The 23,769-nt window shown below is 35.0% G+C and overlaps 1 protein-coding gene across 4 annotated transcripts in view; it reads right to left on the reverse strand.

Moving 5' to 3' along the window:
- Positions 1–23,769, reverse strand: part of SLC30A9 (solute carrier family 30 member 9) — an 85,820-nt gene that overhangs the window by 7,723 nt on the left and 54,328 nt on the right. For all 4 annotated transcript variants that reach the window (XM_072749108.1, XM_072749109.1, XM_072749110.1 and 1 more), the window contains 8 exons: positions 19,505–19,560; positions 16,792–16,927; positions 14,024–14,063; positions 12,587–12,658; positions 11,975–12,082; positions 8,929–9,094; positions 5,192–5,321; positions 3,054–3,167 (listed from right to left, as the gene is read on the reverse strand). In XM_072749108.1, coding sequence (XP_072605209.1) covers positions 3,054–3,167; positions 5,192–5,321; positions 8,929–9,094; positions 11,975–12,082; positions 12,587–12,658; positions 14,024–14,063; positions 16,792–16,927; positions 19,505–19,560 — 822 coding nt within the window. The remainder of the gene's footprint in view (positions 1–3,053; positions 3,168–5,191; positions 5,322–8,928; positions 9,095–11,974; positions 12,083–12,586; positions 12,659–14,023; positions 14,064–16,791; positions 16,928–19,504; positions 19,561–23,769) is intronic.

The following is a 23,769-nucleotide window of genomic DNA, read 5'->3' on the forward strand; positions in this document are numbered from 1 at the left end:
AGAACTTTTCCTCTAAGATAAATTAAGCCTTATTACCTTAGAGAGGTTTCTAACCTGAGAATATGGGTTAAACTTTGCTTCCTGGTTTAAAGATTTAAAATTCAAAAACACGTATGAATTAGTTATCCTTTAAAGGTTTAATAGCTTCTAATTAAAGCACAAAGTTAGCTAAACAAAACAATAATCTTATCTGATTGTAATAAGAGTAAATATAAGAATGACCAATTTGTTAACTTATATCTGGCTTCTGACTTACTGTTTCTATTCCAGAGTAAAGCTAAGGGGCATCTGGGTGGCTCAGGGGTTGAGCGTCTGCCTCTGGCCCAGGGCGTGACCCTGGGGTCCCGGGATTGAGTCCCACATCAGGTTCCCCCGCGGGGAGCCTGCTTCTCCCTCTGCCTGTGTCTCTGCCTCTCTGTGTGTCTCACGAATGAATAAATAAAATCTTAAAAAAATAAAGGGGGAGCTGCAGAGGGAGGGGGAGAAGCAGGCTCCCTACTGAGAAGGGAGCCCAATGTGGGGCTCGATCCCAGGACTCTGGGATCAAGAGCTAAGCTGAAGGCAGCCACTTACTTAACAGACTGAGCTACCCAAGGGCCCCTTCTAGGAATCTTCTTAAATGAACAAAATGAATGTTACTTCAAGGAAAACAACATTTGTTGCTAATGGTAAAATGCAAGGTTTCAAATGAAAATCAGAATGCTGAAAAACTTGTATCTACTACCGTGACCCTGACAACTTCCCAATACTTAGAAGCATATCATCATTTGAAAGATGGGCATAAACTCAGTGTATTAGTATTTTCCAAATGACCAAATCATAACAATCTGGAATCATGTATGGCTTAAAAGATCCAACGTAAAAAGACAATGGATTTTAAAGCACCAATGTATAGTAGATAATTAATCCTACCTACAGAGAGGTCTGGCCTTGCCCCTTGGCCACTGGGAAGTGATCCCTAGGGCCTTGGAATGTCCTGATAATTCTGTCTTTATCTTTGGCCACACAGTATATGCTATATATCCAGGAGGGACTAGAGACTTAAAGTGTCACTTTTTCTTAGGAAAGGCTAGAGGTGAAAGGCTGGCCACCATCAACAAAATCTCTGGACATCAAGGCTCAGTTAAGCTTCCCTGGTTGGCAATACTCTGTGCAAACTGTCACATATCATAGCCAGGAAAATAACAGTGTCCATGACTCCAAGGGGAGAGGACAACTGAAATTTTTGTCTGGAACTCTGTCCTATGCACCTCTTCCCTTGGCTAGTTTTAATCTGTATCTTTTCATTGTAATAAATCATAACCATGAGTATAAAAAGCATTCAGTGGGGGCACATGGGTGGTGCAGCAGGTCAAGTGCCCGACTCTGGTTTTGGCTCTGGTCATGACCTGAAGATCTTAAGATCAAGCCCTGCGTTGGGCTCTGTGCTCAGTGTAGAGTCTGCTTGGGATTCTCTCTCCCTCTCCCCCTACGCCCCTCCTGCTTATGCTCTCTCTCTCTCTAAATAAAGAGAGATTTTTTCTACTTTTACTTTTTAAAAGTAAATAAATAAAAGTATTCAATGAGTTTTGTGAGTCCTTTTTGTGAATTATCAAACCTGAGGGTAAAATGAGGAACCACTTGAAATTTGCAACCGGCGTCAGAAATGAGGGTGATCTTGTGGACTGTGCCCCCTAACTTCACACCAATGTATAAAGCACCAATGAGCATGTGAAAAGTTCTCTGATATAGTTTCAGATTCCATATTACAACTAAGCTTTAAGAGGCTACCAGTTGTTAGTATTGATGTACTATCCAAAGAAAATATCACAATTATCTGAAAAGGCTATAAGGATACTTTTAAAGATTCCTCCCTTTTCTTTCTATATCCATCAATCAAAACAATATATGTCAACAGAATGAATGCAGAAGCAAATATGGGAATCTAGCGGTCCTAGATTTTGGCAAAAATGTAAAACAATACCACTGTTTTCACTTTTTTTTCCCCCCATTTTGGAAACTATAGTTACTTTCACTAAAATGTTATTTATATTAACATGTAATAGTTTATTATAGTTCTTAAACAAATATTTTTAAAACCCTCAGCTTTAATTTGTGATTTAGTAAATATCAATAAATATTAATTAAAATAAATAAAAGCTCTTTGGGTCCTGAATAATTCTTAAGAATATAAAGAATCTTAAGATGAAAATATTTGAGAATTGCTCATCTACAAACTTGAAAAGCATGTTGTCAACTATAATATTAACATAAACAAAATCATATTATTTGAAGTGCTTCTATTAATCTGGTACCTAGAGTCCAAAAGAAAAATAATAAGTACTGACAAAAATGCTTTCTTTCAACTTTTGTAATTTCCCTTCAACTTTTAACAAAACTAACAAATGGTCAACATCAACTAAAGAAAATACATTGCCTTCAACAAGCTATGTATGTTACAGATCATTTATAAGTTTTATTTATTGCAAAAACTTGAACTCAAGAGTCAATAAATGACAATCTGAGAACACTAAGATATTCTTAAAGAAGTCCTATCAGGTAATATTTCAGTAAAATCAGGTAATATTTCAGTAAGAAACCAATAGGCTCCAACTGAACAAATCTCCAACTGAACAGAAGCAAAAAAGAAAACACAAATTAATGACAGATGGAGTAAAACGAAGATGTATGTATATGTTCAAGGTCACATTGGTTTTTCAAACTTCTGAAGAGAATCTAGTTTCCCTTTCACCTTTTTCTAGAAACTTTCAAAATGCTTATTTCAAAACAAAAAATCTTTGACTACTTTAGAAACTAAGCAAGCAGTGTAGAATAGTGGTTGAAAAAAGAGAATTTGGAATTGACCAATGAAGGTTGAAATCCCAAACCCTTACTTTCTTGAGTAAATCACCCAACTTCTCTAACCCAGTGATTTTTCCTGCTCACAACGACCAGTCATGCACCATGAGGTTACTGAGAAGATAAACATACACCTGTGATATAATCAGCATAGTGACACAGACACAGTACTCAAGAAAACAGCTGGCATTATGATTATTATGAATATATCTTACTTTCAGTTCCTTCTCAAGTCTATCTACTTCAGCTCCTAAAGTGTCAATAATATTTTCTCCGTGTTTAAGCATGAAGGTCTCTAGTTCTTCAGGAGTTTTCACTTCTTGAATTTCCTATAAAGAAAATGATAGCAGGAAGACAAAATAACTTTTTAAAAAATCATAGTAGTACACTGATGATTTCTTTTAAAAAATTATAACACCATTAAGTCTAATGAAAACTTTCATGCTATAGGTGATGGACCACTTCTGAAAAAAATTTAATTCGACAAGAAATTAAGTATAATACTTTACAGAGATAGCATTACAAAATTAGTAGGAAAAGAACAGACTATTCATAAGTTGTGCCAGGGCAATTATTTTTCTACAGGAAAAAAAAGATTAAACCCCTAGTTAGATCATTAAACAAACAAACAAAAAAATTCTTTAAGTGAAATAAAAAAAAATTCAGGGTAGAAAACCACAAAACTTTTAGAAAAAAAAGGAGACTATTTTTATGATACTGGAATAAGGAAGTATTTCTCAAGCAAGATAATAAAAAAGCCTTGAGAAAAAAATTATAAATTGGACATAAAGTCAAACACACTAAACCTTCTGTATAACAACAAAGTGAAATGGTAAATCACAAACTAGTAAAAGATATTTGCATATACACAACTGAGGAAGGATTAGTGCAATATATTAAAAATAAAATGTTTATTAATTTGCCAAAATAACAGAAATTAAATAAACAAGCAAGTAGAGGAAATCCCAATGGTCAATAAATTTCAATGCTTGCTAACTTCACTACTGCTACCAGGGGAAAGAGAAATCATAATTAAATACAAGTTGATATTTTCATATCAATTGTAACGACAAAAATTTCAAAACTGTCAATATAATGCAATCTAATAAGAATGTGAAGCAATAGAAACTTTGATGTAAAGACAGTGAAAATTAAATTGACACACTTTGGTGAAAAATTTGCCAATATCTAAGGAAGCTGAAGGTAGGTTTGTTTTGTTTTGTTTTTAGGTAAGCTCCACACGCAGCACGGAGCCCAATACGGGGCCTGAACTCACGACGCTGAGATCGAGACCTGAGTGGAAATCAAGAGTTGGACAGTTAACCGCCAGCCACTCATGGCCTCAGGTTGACTCTACGGCCCAACTATTTTATATCTAGCTGTACAGTATCCTAAATATGTTCTTACATATTTGAACAAGGAAATACACGAGAATGCCATTGTGGACATAAATGCCCATCAAATGAAGACTGGATAAAAACACTGCATTATATTCATGGGAGATTATCATGTACAATTAAAATAAACTAGAATATTAATATATGCTAATATATTAGAAGTTACTATGAACACATGTATGTGTGTATATGTTAACATGGAGGAATCTCAAAACCATGCTGCTAACCCAAGAGAGGAAATCGATGGTATGATACCATTTACATCAATTTTTAAATATCCAAAATGCTACTATATACTATGCTAAGAAAAGTCTGATGAAAGGTATGAAAACTGAATGAAGGGGCGCCCAGGGTGGTTCAGTCAGTTAAGCAACTGCCTAAGGCTCAGGTCATGATCCCGGGATCCTGGGATCGAGCCTCACATCTGGCTCCCCGCTCAGCGGAGAGTCTGCTTCTCCCTCTCCTCACCTCTCTTGCTATCTCTGGCACTATCTCTGTCTCTCATAAACAAATAAACCAACAAATAAATAGTGTTTTAAAAACTGAATGGAAATGACAACACTAAATTCAAGACAATTTTTAGTCGTAGGGATGGAGGAAGAAGAATGGGACCTAGAAGGGGGAGAACAAGGGCTTCATCTGTTTTTTAACAACTTATTTCCTTTTTCAAGATCCTAAGCAAAGATAGTAGACTAAAATGTTAAAATTTGACAAAGGCAAGTGGTAACCTTTGCAGTGTTCATTATATTATCTTCTAAAATAATATAGTTTGCTCCTCTGCTGTCTCCTCCCACCTATTCTACAGCAAATAAAACGGTCTCTCTCCAATTTTGGAACCCTAAGAAGTTGAAAGCCTAACTGACTTTAAGACCTGTAAAAGTTTCTTTTTATTTACTTAAAAAGTTAGTTTTTCTAACCCTTGACTATTTAAGAAAACAGTGAGTATATAAACTTACCTGTAGCATTTGGTCAAAATCTTGTTTCTCCAAATATGATCTTGTAACAACTCGTCCATCAAAATCTACTTCTGCCTTAAATCTTACTTTCCCTAATCCCAGATCTGTGGCTTTAACATCATGAATTGCTCTGCAATCAATAACAATGCACATAAATTTATATACGCTATGCACACATATACATTTTAATGTTACAAAGTACAGAATTTTTATTTTTTTCCCCATCAGTGATGAAAATACACCAAGACGGGTTTCAGTATTCACCATTAAGTGCCATCTATAAATATCCAAACAAACGTCCATTTAGATATTTTTGTATAATGCCGAAGATGCAAACTTAATATATATTATTTTATGGTTTGTATATACATGAATTATATAGTTTGTGGATTAAAAAATCAACTCTAAATCTCTTTTCCACAATGTTGTCATATTGTCTTATAATCCTTTTTTCCTTTTTTAAAAAGTTTCTTTTAAAGCCTTCATACACATCTGTAAAGTACTCTATTGGAATGAAGTTAATAACAACTACCTAAAAGGATTTGATATGGTAAATAATAACCAACACATACATAAAATGTTTCACATGGAAGCAACTACATGGCAGGCATTTAATGAATGGAATTCAGAATGTAGATAAGTTGGCACCTTTACTTTACAGATTATAAAACTGTCCCAAAGGGGCCTAAGCGACTTGCCTATGGTAATTCAGCTAGTCCACAGCAGACGCAGGACTCCCCTCCAGATCTTTAGACACTCAAACCCAGTGGTTTTATTATTTATTTTTATTTATTATTATTATTTATTATTATACCATTCCGTCTCCCAGAAAGGGAAGCAGATGTTCTAGGGTTGTAACTGCTTTTCACCTCTTCTGCCCTAACCCTCAGCAATCAATCTTCTGTAGAAAACCACTGAGAAATTCTATTCTATGATAACCACTATTAACATCTTTTCTTTATGGGATATATAAAATAAAAAACACTCTGAATCCTGGGAATATAGAAAGCTTTAGGAAAACAAACATAAACGAGACTCCAAATACTCAAAACATCCGACCCTAGTTTCTGAGTGATCCTGAGCAAGTTACTAAATACTGAGTCTAAAATTCTTTAGCCATAGCACTATAGACGCATCTTTATCAACTAGGATAAAAATAAAAATGATTTAATAAAGTTATATATGCGCAAAATGAAACAAAACTTGTCCAGGCTGGCAAGAAGCTATACACTTTTTTTCTTTTTAAAAAAGTGTATCTGCCTTAGTCCTAACAAAATACAAACTTCATTATTTTACTAATACTGAATTGCAGTAAATGCAAATATTCACATACTGTTTCCTTATGTTCTTATACATAAGTAACTGCAGATAGAAAAGTGTTTGTAATAAGCTGCTTCTCTGCTACAGCTCCTGAAGACCCTACCTCCTGCCCTCAAACCCTCACGCAATCCCCTCTCTGTGAATGTGGGCTAGAGCTAAGGGCTTGTAACCAAGGGAACATGGCAAAGTGAGGAACTATCATTTCTAAGATTAGATGACGAATCTGTGACTTTACTGTGCACGCTAGGAGGAAGTAAGCTGCCATGTTGGAGAAGCCCGTGCCGTAAGGAACCAAATCCTGTTAACAATTACGGGAGCAGGCTTAGAAGCAGATCCCTCCCCAGGACACGCCTCTGGTCCCAACCAACACATTGACTGCAGTCATGACCTGAGCTAAAGGCAGACGCTTAACCGACTGAGCCACCCAGGCGCCCAAATAACCTTCTAAATAACCAGTGCCCAAAGGAGAAATCAAAAGTGAAATCAGATAATACTTTGGAATGAATGAAAATGAAGATACAACATACCAAACTGTATAGGACACAGTGAAAGTAATAGAGGGTAATTTCTAACTATAAAAGCCTACTTTAAAAAAAAAAATTATCAAATGAAAAACTTAAACTACCATCTTAAGATACTGGAAAGAAAAGCAAGCTACACCTAAAGCATGCAGAAGAAAGGAAATAATATAGATCAGAGCAGAAATTGATGAAATAGAGAAAAAACCAAAATCAAACTAAAAGCTGGTTTTCTGAAAAGATCAAAACTGACAAACCTTTAGCTAGACTGGCCAAGAAAAAAGGGAGAGAAGACAAATTACTAGAGTCAGAAGTGAAAGAAATATTACCACCAACCCTAAAGAAACAGAAAGGATTATAAAGGAAAATTAGTAACAGTTCTATGCCAACAAATTAGATAACTTTTAGAACTGATGCACAAATTCCTAGAAAAACATAAAACTATTGAAACTGACTTGAGAAGAAACAATCTGAAGGGACCTGTAACAAGTAAACAGGTAGAGTAAGTATTCAAAAAACTACCCACACAGAAAAGCCCATGCCCAGAGAACACTGCAGGCCAATTCTACCAAACATTAAAAGAAGAAATAATACCAATTCTTCACAAGCTTTTCTAAAAAATTGAAGAGAAGACTTCCCAACTCATTCTGTATTGTCAAGATTACCTTCATACCAAAACCAGACCAAGGTATTAACGAGGAAAGGATATTAACATGGATTAATCAAGTACTAAGTCTAATAATACTGATTCTAAGAACACTCAACTTCTAATCTAGATCTAGCTAGGTATTTTTCCAAATTAAAAATGTAAGGTTTGGAATATAAATCTAGTAAAATTTACTCATTTGTTTTACTGATTCAGATATACAGGTCATTATTAAAAGATTTAACTTAGATTCTGGTTATAAGGGGGTGCCTGGGTGTCTGAGTCTGTTAAAAGCATTCCACTCTTGATTTTGGCTCTGGTCACGATCTCAGGGCTGTGGGATCATGCCCCAAGGCAGGCTCCATGCTCAGTGGGAAGTCTGCTTGAGATTCTTTCCCTCTGCCCATCCCCCAACTTGTATTTTCTATAAATAAATAAATCTTTTTTTAAAAAAAGATATGGTTATAACACAGAAGAAAAACGCATTCTTCTAAAGTTCAACATACATATGTAGCTAGTAGGAAATTGAGATTTTTAAAGGCTTACTCCTTCCATATCACTCTGAAGCTTGAATTTCACTAAAAAGTACTAATTAGAACGCTGTATCTCTTTCGATTACCCCTTAAGTCCTCAGTTCTTCTTCTTTTTTTTAAAGTAAACTCTACCCCTAATGGGGGGCTTGGAACTCACAACTCAGAGATTAAGAGTTGCATACTCTACTGACTGAGCCAGCCAGGCTCCCCGTCAAGTTTTTCATCTTTATATCATTTAAAAGATAAAGACTATAAGGAAAAACTTTTAAAATAAACTAAAACAAGAAGTCTATTTTCAAAAGGAGTATAAATTATATTCAATTTGGTAATCACTCCCTCATTGAATAAAAATCTTCTTAAATTTAACATAGCAATTTGTAATTATAATACAAATATAGGGAAAATATAAATATGAAGGTTCCACATACGTACTTCTACATTAAGAAGACAACTGCTTACAAACTTCTGTTCCCATTCTATCATCTAATTGTTCCTTATTCTAAAAATTAAAGATACACAGAATTTAAAAGAAAACAGGGTGTTTCCTAAATGCTTTCACTTGTTTTCTTACAAGGTTGCAAGTCTGAAAAGTCATAGATTAAAAACTTCTATCTAAAGGCTAGGGAACTACAAACCCTTTTGGAAGTATTTATAAAGCAAGCATTTCTATTTCATAATATATTTTTGTAAACTTTAGCACCATCATTGGAATAAGCTGACCTTACTGATGGGTCGTTCTCCAGGAGTTCAGTAAGCCGCTGCACTTGTTCTGGCTGGATGGATCGCCCTAAGAGTGCTTCTGTGTTAGTGTAGATGAGGAATGCTGAGACCATGCCTAGTAACGTGCCCACACCCAAAGAACCTAGGCTGTCATACAGCGGATTACCTAAATAAAGCACAGAAGTCAAAAAATTAACATTTTCTATTATTTCAGTCAGCTTCAATGAGAAAAAAAACAGAATTACTAAAGCAAAGGACCTGAAATTCCTTCCTTTCTTTTAATGACCTTCTCCTAATAGGTTTACTATACTACACCAAAATGGGAATGCTACAATATGCTTCACATTATATAGGAGTATTATGTGGTTTAAGTATTTAGGATCTATTTCTTGATTCTGGTCATTACATGAGTGAGGGTTCTAGATCATTTTAGATTAAAGATGACATATACATACTAATAATATAATAGAATCCATTTCTTTTTGATATATCAGCTCTTTTCCTGTCCATACAGACAACACTGTGAGATCAAAAACTGAATAAAATAACCACATTTTGTCCCTTATTCTTATCAAGATTCTGTGAGAGAATTAAGCCATACAAAAAATGATATGGATCATTCTTTTCATTCAACCAAGGATGATACATAGCTAGTACCATTCTAGATACAAAGGAGAGAGGTTAGTTGGATGCATGCTACAGGTACCTTAGAACAGTGGTTCTCAAAGTACAATTCCTTAATCAGCAGCATCAGCATCGCTCGAGAACTTGGTAAAAATCAAGTTCTTAGACCTCACATAAGACTTTGAATCAGAAAGCCCAGAGTTGGGACCAGCATTCTCGGTCTTCCCAAACCCTCCAGGTGATTCTGATTCTAAAGTCTGCCTCAGGTTGTTAGTTTTGATTTTTGTTTTTCTTTTTAAGATTGTATTTATTTATTTGAGAGAGCAAGAGTGAGCAGAAGAGAGAGAACACAATTGAGGAGGGGTAGGGGGGAGAAGCAGACTCGCCACTGAGCAGGGAGCCTGACATGGGGGGGGGGGGGGGGGAGGCCTTGCTCCCAGGACTCCAGAATCATGATCTGAGCCGTAGGCAGATGCTTAACCCACTGAGCCAACCAGGTGCCCAGACTGTTAGGTCTTAATCCTCTCCCAGAACCAATGAGAAGAGCTGATTTATTATCTTTGAATGTGTAGGTTAATATTTATAAAACAGACATCAATAGATTTTAAATTTTATAATAAATTTTACATACAAGACTTTTAGAATTCTTTTTATTCTAAAGATCAAATGTCAATATTAAATTTACCTTTCTTAATGCTTGATAAAACATACATTTTACTTAAAAAAGTCAATTTACATACTAGTTTTATTAACATTTAGTCAGAATATAGCACTAAAAAAGTAAAGCGACTAAATCTGTACTAAAGTATTAAAAATGGGGGATCCCTGGGTGGCGCAGCGGTTTGGCGCCTGCCTTTGGCCCAGGGCGCGATCCTGGAGACCCGGGATCGAATCCCACATCAGGCTCCCGGTGCATGGAGCCTGCTTCTCCCTCTGCCTGTGTCTCTGCCTCTCTCTCTCTCTCTCTCTGTATGACTATCATAAATAAATAAAAATTAAAAAAAATAAAATAAAAATAAAGTATTAAAAATGATCCATTTGTAAAGTGTAATCTACTAGGAGGTTTGTAATTACACAGCTCAAAATCAAATACTGTTCTTTGAAACTTCAAATTTATCTAATTATTTAAAAGTATACATGTATAAATAATCCTACAGAAATCACAGAAATATTATTTGCAAAATATTTCTTGGAATGTTATTCAATTTAAATGAATTAATTTAGCTGATTAAATAAAACAATGTGAAACTCTTAACACAAAAATTTATCTAAGTTTGGGACACCTTGGTGGATCATTCAGTTAAGTGCCTGCTGCCTTCGGCCCAGGTCATGATCCCAGAGTCCTGGGAGCAAGCCCCATGTCAGGCTCCCTGCTCAGTGAGGAGTCTGCTTCTCCCTATGCCCCTCTCCGACTTGTTCTCTCTGCCTCTCTCTCTCCTCCTCTTCCCTCCCTTCATAAAAAAGAAGTGAACAAATCTTTAAAAATATATAAATAAAAATTTAAAAATTCACATAAGTTTGACTATTTTTATTATACAAAAGAAAATATTCTATTAAAAGCTGAGTTATTCATCAAATGACACTTAAAATTTTGCTAATAATTTGTCTAAGAAATGTCTAAAATGGTAAGGTCAATTAGAAAAACAATCAGAACTTTAGAAATATTTTGGATCACAGTGAACCTCAGAGAAGGCTGGTTTAGTCTTAAGATGTAATTTAAAATGATAAATAAATAGATAGATAAATAGATAGATTAGATAGATAGAGACCCATTCATATTTCAAGTATTTTAAGAACCACTGTAGAACTGTGGAAGCTCATCACCTAAAATTATTTCAAATGTACAAAGCAAATGGATAAGCATGGAAGAATTTCCATTCCAAGAGAATTCCAACCTCAGAAATGGAGATCTTTTCATACTACAAGGTCTTCAAAATAATGAACTAGCTACCAAAATGAGGATAAGAGCAACTAGAGAGTCCAGGAAACAGGAAAGTGACAGCAGTTATTGTTGGCCCTAGCAGTGAAAGACAAATGAACAAGAGCTACAATATGTATTTACAACTTTAGAGTTTATTAAAGTTCTCTTCCATTTATTATCTTAATAAATCTGCATGGTCACTAGGCCAAACAGCAATACTAAGCTCAGAGTAGCTGCATAATTTAAGCCACAGCTAGAAAGGTTTAGCACATTAGAAATGCTCTAACAACAGCCTACTTTATCTTAAACTAAGAGAAAATTTCTGAGAGAGAACTCTGAAGACTTTTAACTGTCTTATCTTACACAAATAAATGGTTAGTATGAAATTAGTATTTAACAATCTACTGGTTTAAAATTATTCAAAGATACAAAAGAAAATGCCCACATATTAGAGAGTTAAAGTAGTCCAAATAAATCACCCATAATTTAAGAAATATTTACCTGTTATAGAAGTAAGGCCCATACAGGTAGCTGCTATGGTCACTCCCAAGACTGCTGCAGTATCCTCCAGCAATATAACATTTGTACTAGGATCTCGACTTTCCATTACTTAATCATTAGGATAGAGACAAGAAAAGAAACTTTCTCAAATTCTAATTTGATACTATCAGGTAACATTTTAACAAGTATCCACTTAAAATTAAGATACAAATTAAGATTAAAAAATGTATGAGATCCTGATTTTAAAAATCTTGTTCAATGTAAACATAATTTATTGGTTTAAACGTTGACAGTAATTTAAAGTCAAATTACTAAAAAAAATAAAGTCAAATTACTTTCTCTAGTTATATAAGCATATACAAAAATACTCTAATTCACTTAAGTTAAAATTCAAATATAAAGTATTCATGTTCATATCACACGTTTCTCTTTTTATTTTATTTATTTATTTTTCATTTCTCTTTTTAAAAGAGATGATATATAATATAAGAGACACACAGGGAAGACTTTGACATATATTTCGTACACCCCTAAAAGGAAAAAGCAATAGTACTGGGCAATTTTCGAAAACAAAGGAGATGAAGAAAGACACCTATTTTCTAAGATACATACCATACTTATAAAATGACATTCCTTTAGCCCGAGCACTTCTACGAAGTTCATTTACAGCAACAAGAAGCGTTGCTGAAAGAAAAGCATTCATATCAGTGAGAAAAAAACTTTATGCCTCCAAATTTTAAAGATGGCATCTCAAAATAAATAGGAACAACACTTTTAATGCCAGGGTTGTCAATTAAGAAAAGTTCTGTATTAACTGGTCATTATCAAGACTCCAATTATCATGACAATACAAGGAATCCCTATTTCTAAATAATAATAATTTATAGGACGCCTGGATGGCTCCGCGGTTGGGCATCTGCCTTCGGATCACGGTATGATCCCAGGATCCGGGGTTGAGTCCCACATCGGGCTCCCTCCACGTAGCCTGCTTCTCTCTCTGCCTGTGTTTCTGCCTCTGTGTCTCTCATGAAAAAATAAATAAATCCAAAAAAACAAAACAAAACAAAAACCACAGTAATTTAAGTATCATTACCACAACCTTAATGACCGTAATTTACTGGACAGCAACTAGCTGGCTGGCAGGCACCACAAGCACAATTACGTTTGATCCTCCCAACCTTCTGAGGCAGGTAGTATCAGCACCATCTTACAGACTCTCAAAGATGAAGGGAACACTATGCATAGCAAATGACAATGTACTAGAATAAGTATACTATGGATCTAGCAATGAGTTAGGCAGTTTCCCGCATGAGGTAGCACTTCTCTACTACAGCTGAAACTTGAGGAAACTGAACTATTTTATTGCAAAGAGTCAGCCTTTCATGATTAACACTACTAAAACCTGATTTTTATTAATTTATTCTTTATTTTTTAAAAGATTTTATTTATTTATTTACTTATGAGAGACACAGAGAGAAAATGGCAGAGACAGAGGCAGAGGGAGAAGCAGGCTCCATGCAGGGAGCCCGACGTGGGGCCTGATCCTGGGACCTCAGGACCACGACCCAAGCCGAAGGCATACGCTCAATCATTGAGCCACCTGGGCGTCATTTATTTTTTTAAAAAAAGATTTTAGGGATAGGGAAAAGAAGCAGGCTCCCCACTGAGCAGGGAGCCCAATGTGGGGCTTAATCCCGGGACCCTGAGATCATCACCTAAGCTAAAGGTAGTCACTTAACTGACTTGAGCCTCGCGGGCACCCCACTAAAACCGGATTTTTAAAAACTCAATATATAGTTATGTTTTCACACTCCATTCCGAATATTCTGAGTGTTATGATTAAGACACTCAAGAACAAAAAAACAGCTTTTCTCTTGCCCCCATCCATTATAGTAATAACCACAGTTCATTATACAAAGAATTTTCTCACTCAAAGTAGGTTTCTATTTCTACAGTTTCTCTTTAATCAGTGGAATTTAGCAATTTATAAAAATGGACTGAATATATATTACTAAATTAAGAATAAAGAGATACTGTAACAGTACATACCTCCTTCGGATGCTAATGATCCCGCTAAAATACAATATGCCTAGAAAATAAATATTAAAGTGTAAGTTCATATTTTTTAGAGAATCATAATGATTCATGCATAAAGTTTATAATGTTTAAAATGGAAACATAAATTCAAATCCTAGCCAGATAAGGACACAGCTTAAATGAGGGCAATGAAATAGTGTATCTTCATAAAAGGAAAAACATAAAAGTTAAAAATTTGATAATCATCTCATTTTTTAATACTTAGAAGAGTAATCTATCTATAGAATGTTGTAACATGACCTAAGTTAAATCCATGATATAAAAGATGAAAAAATTAGTTTAAAAATGTTCTCAAGTTCAAAATGGACACAAAACATTTGAAATCTGGGGTGTGGATACCAGGACGCAGTTAGATCCACACTCATACCCACATAATTTCTGGATTTTCTTCAGATGCCCAGTACCAACCCTGGTTCAGAAAGATAAGCAGTTATAAACAGTGATCAATTTGGGAGAGGGGAATTACATCACCCTCCTTGCAGTACCAGGACACACTTGAATTAAATAAAGATTCACAAAAAAAATTTAAACCAAGAGATAACCTCTCAATACAAATTTTTAGAAATTTAAATGAAATTCAAACCAAACATATATAGAATTTTCTGCATTACCTTTTTGAACCACAGACTTCCCTGAAATAGAAGTTTAGAAATTTTTGAACCTAGTGTGATACTCTTAAAATTCTGTTAAGGAAACTGAAATGTCCAAAGGCTATGTGATTTACTTCAGTACATAGAAATGATACCAGGGTAAGAACTAGAATATGTGTTTTCCAGTCTCAATTCGAGGCTGTCTCCACTGAATCTTACTGCCAACCTAAAGCATAATTAAAAGTTGCTAAACTGCCCAATAACTTTTTTAATCCTCTTTCCTGAAAGGATTTAACACCCAGTAAAGGGAAACCACATATATCAGCCAAAGATTCCAATACCTAATAAACATAAATTAGTCTATGGTACACTGAATCTATGATTTATTAATAATAGTCATAGTCTGATGTAACCTCATTTAGTTGCAAAAGACAGAAGAGCTTCTAGAAGCTTTTTTTTCTTCCTTAAGTAGGCTCCATACCCAGCAATTATCAAGATTGACCCTGAGATCAAGACCTGAGCTGAGATCAGGAGTCAGATGCTTAACCAACTAGCCACCCAGGCACCCCAAGGTTCTACAATCCTTAAAACTTAAACACAATTGAAAATTTAACTAATTTTCATTAACCACTTAGTCTCTGTAAAGTAATACAATACAAATCAGATGAATGCTAGACAAATGAGGTATCTATAAAGTGGCTGAAACTTTTCAGAATGGAAGAAAAGATGTTAAATGAGACTCATTCCAATTGAGAACAAATTAAACTGTAAGTATTCCCACATCCCAAAATGAGGTGCTGTGCCATCTCTTCAGGGACAGAGAATGCCTCAGCCTGGCTTTACAACTCCTCACTCCACACCCACTAACCCATGAGGAAGAGCTAAGGTTAAGGCCAAAAGTGAAGATTTCTTTGGAGAAAGCTATTAAGCTGCTAAGATTGCTCAGAAAGCTGGATGTGGATCCCTAGTGTTTAGAGACTACACTGAACTACATCTAATGCACATGTAAAAATAAATTTATTGGCAAGTCTTACAGATATTGATTGTGTCAACAGAGTAGATGATTATGTTTGGGGAAAAAAAACTGCACTCTCACTGAGAAGGTATTAAAGATGTCTGTTTTAACACACAGAGCCAAACCACAGAATTCTGAGAAGTCTTTTGCAAAGAGTTCAACTCCTACTGAGTAGGATTTTGAAAAGAGATCAACTGCCCAAAGAGCCTTCTCGAAAATCCAAGGCAACCTCAGCAGAAAGAGTCTGGAACTACACCATAAGATGCAGAAGCCAAGGGGGGGGATGCCACATGACCAATCTGCGCTTGTCAAGGGAGTCAGAGTGGCTACACCGGGTAATCTCCAAGAAGTTTCCATGAGAGAAAAGGACAGCTTTAAGTATTTACAAAAAGGCCAGAGGAAACCAATGCAAGATGATGCTGGTGCCAGTAAAATAGTACTTTTCTGCCCTCAATCCCCACTTCTGATGCTGCCAGAGGCAACTTCAGGAGTAGGAAAGAAGGGCCGAAGCCCTAGATAGGAAAATATAGAAGGTGACCGTTCTCTCATCTTCTCATTCCCCCAGTACAGGCTTCCTATCGACATGAGGAGAAAAAAAAAAAAAACTTTAAATGCAGCAATTCCAAACTATGACTATCTTGTAGCACTGGATATTTTAATTACTGACAGATTATTCTTGGGACTAAAAATGAACAGAGATCTTCTTGTTCAATATAACGAGAAATTAATGAAACTGTCCAAGATTTTAAGCAAGGAATCAGTACTTAATGACTATACCTACAGAGGTACTCCTTTAAAAAAATAATAATAATATTTTAAAGTAATCTCTAAAACATGTGGGGCTCGAAATCACAACCCTGAGATCAACCAACTGGGTTGTCCAGGTACCTCAGTACCTACAGAGATACCCTTGTTCAATATCACTGAATCATATGCATCTAGAGGTCATGTCTAGTCATGTTCTAAAACGCACAACTACAGGTACATAACTCTGTATTACAGTAAAAAAGGTATGTTAGTCCCCTTCTTTAAAATCAATATGACAAAGACATTCATTGTACTTAAATCATTATCTTATATTATGTGAAAACTGAGGGGGAAAAAAAAAAGATTACCCATAGAAGGGATTCCATTGGTTGAGGATTAAGCAATCCCATGATTCCGTGGTACCAAGATAATCCTGCACCCATCATGAAAATACCAACACCACTAATTAGTGAAGCAATATAGCGCATATTTGAAAATCCGTACCTGAAAAATAAAAAAAGATAATACAGTTTACAGGAAATAAAAATTGTTTTAAAATACACGTTGAATAAGTCAATGAAAAAGCAAACCAAAAACTTCTTACAATATAAAAATTTTTATGGTTTTATATTTAAGTAAAATGCAAGGACCAAACTTAAATCTAATCAGAAAATCATAAAGTGAAAAAACTGAAAGATCTTTGAAAATATATATAAAAACAGAGTGATATGACTGAACTCATGTATTTTTAATCCCTTTTCCATATAGTCTGTTTTGATTAAATAGAGGCAATTTGCTATTATGTACCACAAATATGGATAAAATTAATCTTTTTAAAATGCATTCAGATGTTTAATGAAGAGGTTGACATTTAAATTTTCCTGTAATGCAGCTTTTAGCTGAATATTTGGTCTTCTTGAACTGCCAATCAGTGATTTCTATTACCTATAAGGTGATGTTGGATACTTGGGGCTGGTTCTGAATAGTTTGCACACAGCAACTAACTACCATTATTAGGACTAGGAGCTTCAGTTTTCTGGGTGCTTTTATGGCAATTAAAAAAACACTTATTTTTTTAAGAATCTTGGTCACTGTGTATTATTTTGTATTATTGTATGTATCAATAAAATACTGAGTTTTAAGCAGCTCAAAACACGACATACTATACGAGAAAAGGAATCACACGTTAATAAAAATATTTCCTGGGAAATTTACTCCCAAAGCCAAACTCTATGGCACCCTTCTGGCAGAAGCAAATTTAAACAATAGATCTTGGGATCCCTGGGTGGCGCAGCGGTTTGGCGCCTGCCTTTGGCCCAGGGCGCGATCCTGGAGACCCGGGATCGAATCCCACATCAGGCTCCCGGTGCATGGAGCCTGCTTCTCCCTCCGCCTGTGTCTCTGCCTCTCTCTCTCTCTCTCTGTGACTATCATAAAAATAAATAAAAAATTAAAAAAAAAAATTTAAACAATAGATCTTAATTAAAACTGTTCTTTCATTATTTTTGCAAATATGTAGTGATCTTGCCATGGGGAATTCTCAGTTTATAGATGTGACAATGCTTTATCAGCTTTATTTAGAAAATTTACTTTTTCTAAATTTACCCCAACTACTGTAAGATATACATATTTCTTTCAGTTAAAGTAATTTAAGATCTAAATTAAAGTGCTATTACTTTCCTTCTATGTGTGTTCAAAAAACTGTAGGGTTCTTACTAAAAATTTTTAACTACGTAGATCTTCACTGTCCCATATTAGTCATCAGCCACATAAAGCTATTTAAATTCAAATTAATTAAAACAATAAAAATTTAAATGTAACTCTTCACACTAGCCACATTTCATATGCTTAATAGCCACATGTAGCTATTGACTATCATATTGGACATATATAAAATATTTCTATCACTGTAGAAAATTCTATTGAGCAGCATTAAAGTAGATTGTTGAAAATAACAAAAATCTCCACAACCGAAAAATGTAAAATTTTATCCTGTTTTTCAAATTCTGGTGTATAAAACTGATCAGGAAAAAAATTCTTTTTTTAAAAAAATATTTTAACAATGTGTAATTAGTAGATAAGAAAGCTAGTTGTTCTCAATAATTGCTTGTTGATATTTCTAGGATATTAAAAATACAGTATTATTTGTAAGAAAACAATAGTGTCTTGGTTTTGAGTAACAAAAGGCATTTATACAAAGCACAGAGGTAGGGGATCCCCGGGTGGCTCAGCAGTTTAGCGCCTGCCTTCGGCCCAGGGCGTGACCCTGGAGTCCCAGAATCGAGTCCCACATGGGGTTCCCTGCAAGGAGCCTGCTACTCCCTCTCTTTGTCTCTGCCTCTCTCTCTCTCTCCTCTCTGTCATGAATAAATAAATAAAATCTTAAGAAAAAAAACAAAAAAACAAAAGAAACAAAGTACAGAGGTAGACTCGTTTACAGAAATGTGTTTTTTTGCCTTAAGATTGATAAAATCTTAATATTGAAGCTTGTTAAATAAATGATACATGTGGAATTCAAAAGTATTAGCTGGTTATGTTAGTAAAAGGAAAAAAACTATCAAATAACTTATGTAACTCAAAATAATATATTCTAAAAATGATACTCATTTTACAAATAATTTTGAAATGTTAACAGGATACTATTTCCAAATCACAAAAGGATTAAAATACATTAAATATGAACTTAATAAAAGTTATCACTAAAATTTCAGATTCAGTGCCTGTTAGTCTAAATGTGGAATGTTTCCTTTAACCAAATAAAATAGAACTCTAAGATCAAAATATGTGCTTTGTTATTAATTCTCAAATATGAAGAGGATAAGATCTCTATGCTGTTACAAAGCATAAAAATAATTTTAAAACATAAGTTTCAAATTATATCTTGAATTTATTTTGACACTGTGGTTGAGTCTTACATTTTAGATACTATAGTGAAAGAAATGACCAAATCTTTAATACAAAATTGCAGGTATATAAGCTGCAGGAGACTTCTAAAATTCAACTGCTTTTATTTCAATAACTTACTGCCAAAAAAATAAAATTAAATAAAAATAAAAAATAAAATAAAGGCAATGTCCTTACGGATGAGTTGGATCTGGTGTTTGAACAGACTTACTGATGCCCACTGCTAATAAACCCTATGGACAAGAAGAAAAAGGGGTAAATAGTTGTTAGCAAGATGTAGAGTACAGTGTGGTAAAACCAATCTGGATTATGCAATCTGACAAGGGCAAAGAAACTACATGCACATACACAATAGCCCAGCAAAGCAATTCTAGTTTATAGCCCTTACCTTACAGACATAAAGATGAACCCAAAGGAGTTCAAAATGCCATTGTTTATACAGATGAAAAATGTGAAAGCCAACCTAAAAATCCATCAGCAAGGAATGGCAAAATAAATGATGGTACTGCCAAACCATAAGTTACTTCTACCATAGTTTAATAAAATGGGCTTGAGATAGAGCTTTCTGTACTGACTTGGTAAAAGCTCCTAGACATACTATTAATTATTAAAGTGAAAGAGAAAAAAATCAAGTTTAGAAACAGTGTGTTAAGTACAAAAAAACTTATGTCATTTTTGTAGACAACATATAATATAAAGCACAGGAAAAGTTCTAGAAGGATACACATTCAACTGTTTATATCTCTGAGGAGAGAAGTAGCATTAGTCTATTTGTTTTTTATAGGAAAAGTGACTTGTATAGCTGTACAAATAAAAGTAAAAAATTTGAATAGCATACATGGTATACAGGCACATGTTTCTACTGTAACTTCAAAGCCATGCACTAGAAGTAGACGTATCAATATATACAGAGTAGTGATTATCTGGGGTGCGGGAGGGGAGAATAAAGATGTAGGGCTAATAATTATAACTAAGATTTTTATTTCTTTAAAAAAACAAAAATGGAGGCGCCTGGGTGGCTCAGTCTGTTAAGTGTCTGGCTTCGACTCAACTCATGACCCCAGGGTCCTGGCATACACAACACATGGGGCTCCCTGCTCAGGGGGAGCCTGCTTCTCCCTGTCCCTTTGCCCCTTCCCCTGCTTGTGCGCTCTCTCTCTGTCAAATATATAAAATTGTAAAAAAGTAAAAATAAATAAATAAAAACGTAAAGTAGATCTGGCAAAACTATGAACATGTCTTTAATCGTGACATGTTTCTCTCCTTCCTTCCTTCCTCCCTGGACTTCATCTTTTCTTCTTGCCTTTCTTTCATTTATTTGGTTTTCAATCACATTTTTTGTTAAAAAGAGCTATCCACTGGAAATTCCTGATATTACTATGCTAAGTCTTTTCTATTCTAGTTTGATGTGAATCTGGATATCTAAAATAGATTACCTTTAAAAACACAATTGATGATTTTTTGATTAATCAAACCCCCCCAAAAAAGAAAGCAAATTAAGATAGAATATAGAATTCTTTTAAACTGTAAATTAAATCAAAATATTCATTAATTGACACTATTTGTGTGTGTGTGTGTGTAAACACACACACACACGCATGCATTTATCATGTTTACAAAATAGCCAATGGGCATTCAATTATTTTTAAAATCAATATTCAGGTTGGCCATGCAATGAAATGTAGGATATCAAGTTTTTCATAAACTCAATATGGACCAAATTTATTAGTTTTTCCTATAAAAATAAATTATCACAGACCATCCCTAATCCTGTGCCCCCCACTTCCCCTAGAGGTAGGGTTGCATGAATTAGGTTTGATATGTATCCTTCCAGACCTTTTTCTGCACAATTACAATGCGTGTGTGTAGACATATATAAATATACATGCTGATATATCTATCAGATATGTAAATATAACCTACATCTGCTTGGTTTGCAGCATAATGAATATTAATATCTACTGGCTAAGAAGATTATAAATGCTTCCCCCTCCAAGATTATCCTTCCCTTTTTTGATTTTTCCTTCAGTATCATACTACCATGCAACTCCTTAAATGTCACCTTGGAATCTTTCCAGTTGTTCTGACCTCCTTACAGAAGACGGAGTGAAGACTGTCTTCTTCAAAACACTATATTGTAAATTCAGGTGCTCGATAAATTCATACCAATTAATGTTAAGGATGTGCTGTATGTTATTTAGAAGAAAAGTCTTTAAAAAAGGACTGTCACAGAAATTGTAAACCTAGATATCACTAGCGACACAGGCCTAAATTTAAAACTTGAGGTATTTTTGTCTCTCTAAAGGTAAAGAAAAAAATACTATAGTTATAAAAATTTACAAAAATTAATTTTTCAATAACTGAAGTTTGTACCTTTTGACCACCCTCTCTCCCCATTTCACCCACCCCCACTTACTCCTTGTCTTTGGCAACCACCAATCTATTTTCTATATCCGTAAGTTTGGGGTATTTTTGTTTTAGTCCACATATAAGTAAGATCAATTGGGATCTATCTTTGTCTGACTTTATTCACTTAGCATAATGCCCTCAAGGTCACAAATGACAAGATTTCCTTCTTTTTTTTTTTTTTCTAATGGCTAAGTAATATTCCTCTGTGTGTGTGTCTGTACACACACATACATACCACATTTTCTTTATCCATTCATCTATTGAAATGGAATTTAGGTTGTTTCCAAGTCTCAGCTGCTATAAATAATGCTGCACTGAACATGAGGGTGCCGACAGCTTTCTTTAAGATTAGAATTCCAGAAGTGGAACTGCTGGCTCATATGGTAGTTCTATTTCTTTTACGAACCTCTGTACTATTTTTCATAGTACCTGCACAAATTTACGTTTGCATCAACAGTGCACGCACATGGGTTTCCTTCTCTCTACATGCTTATCAAAAGTTATTATTTCTTGTCTTTTTGATAACAGGTCTTCTAACTGGTGTGAGGTGATAGCTCACTGTGGTTCTGATTTGCATTTCCCTGATGATTAGTGACGTTGAGCACCTTTTCATATACTTCCTGGGCCATTTGAACGTCTTAGTTGGAAAAATATTTGGATCCTTTTGCTCATTTTTTAAATCAGATAGGGGATCCCTGGGTGGCGCAGCGGTTTGGCGCCTGCCTTTGGCCCAGGGCGCGATCCTGGAGACCCGGGATCGAATCCCACGTCCGGCTCCCGGTGCATGGAGCCTGCTTCTCCCTCTGCCTGTGTCTCTGCCTCTCTCTCTCTCTCTCTCTGATGACTATCATAAATAAATAAAAATCAAAAAATAAATAAATAAATAAATTTAAATCAGATAGGTTTTTTTCTGCTATTGAGTTGTAGGAGCTCTTTAGAATTTTTTGAAATATTATTATACGTCTAAAATAGTTTTGTTTTTGTTTTTAGGAGAGAGGGGGGTGGGGTGCATGAGGAGGGTCAGGGAAGGGCAGCTGGAGAGGGAGAAGGAGAAAGGAACCTCAAGTAGGGTCCACACGCAGCACAGAACTCAACACGTGGGACTCGATCTCACAACCCTGAGATCATGATCTGAGCCAAAATCAAGAGGTGGATGCCTAATTGACTGAGCCACCCAAGTGTCCCAAAATAGTTTTCAAAAGAACATAAGAAATACAATTTCCATTTACTCAGTAAGGCCCAGTTGAAATCTTTTTCATCAAAGCCTTTCTGACACTCGCAACAAGAAAAATGCTTCACCAAGGATTCTCAAAGCAGGGGCACCTGGGTGGTTCCATGGCTGAGCATCTGCCTTCGGCTCAGGGCGTGATCCCAGGGTCCTGGGACTGAGTCCCACATCTTCTCCCTCTACTTATGTCTCTGCCTTTCTCTGTATGTCTCTCATGAATAAATAAAATATTTTTAAAAAATAAAAGAATTCTCAAAGCACCAATACCACATGATTTCAGGTTTATTTACCTCTGTTACACTCCATCTGTTACTGAAAGTATTTGTTTTTCTAATTAGAATACTAACACATTCTCATTGTAAAGAAACCAAATAGGACAGGAGAGAAAATCATTTAAGAGTCTGATGGATATTTCAGACTATCTTTATATACACTTGCATATAGTTGTTAATGTTGCTTTTGTGAATATATTTGTGCCAGATTTCAGGGAAGAGTGTGCATGTGCTTAAAAAGCTGATCACAATCTATATCATGTCTTTTGTACTTTATATTATAGAAACTGTCAACATACAGAGAGATGGATAAAGCATTTCTTAAACACCCAATAGAACATTTCAATAAACCCAACTCATCCATTACTCAGCTTCAATAATTACAAATACATAACCACATCTGTTTTCTCTATTCCATACCCATTCCCATGAATATTTTGAAGTAAATTCTAAGCATCACACCATTTCATCTTTAAATATTTTATCTGAATGACTAGAACTCTAAGGCATTTTAGAAATTGAGACACCAGACC

The sequence above is a fragment of the Vulpes vulpes genome, chromosome 2, assembly GCF_048418805.1.
Source record: "Vulpes vulpes isolate BD-2025 chromosome 2, VulVul3, whole genome shotgun sequence".
NCBI classification, from domain to species: domain Eukaryota; kingdom Metazoa; phylum Chordata; class Mammalia; order Carnivora; family Canidae; genus Vulpes; species Vulpes vulpes.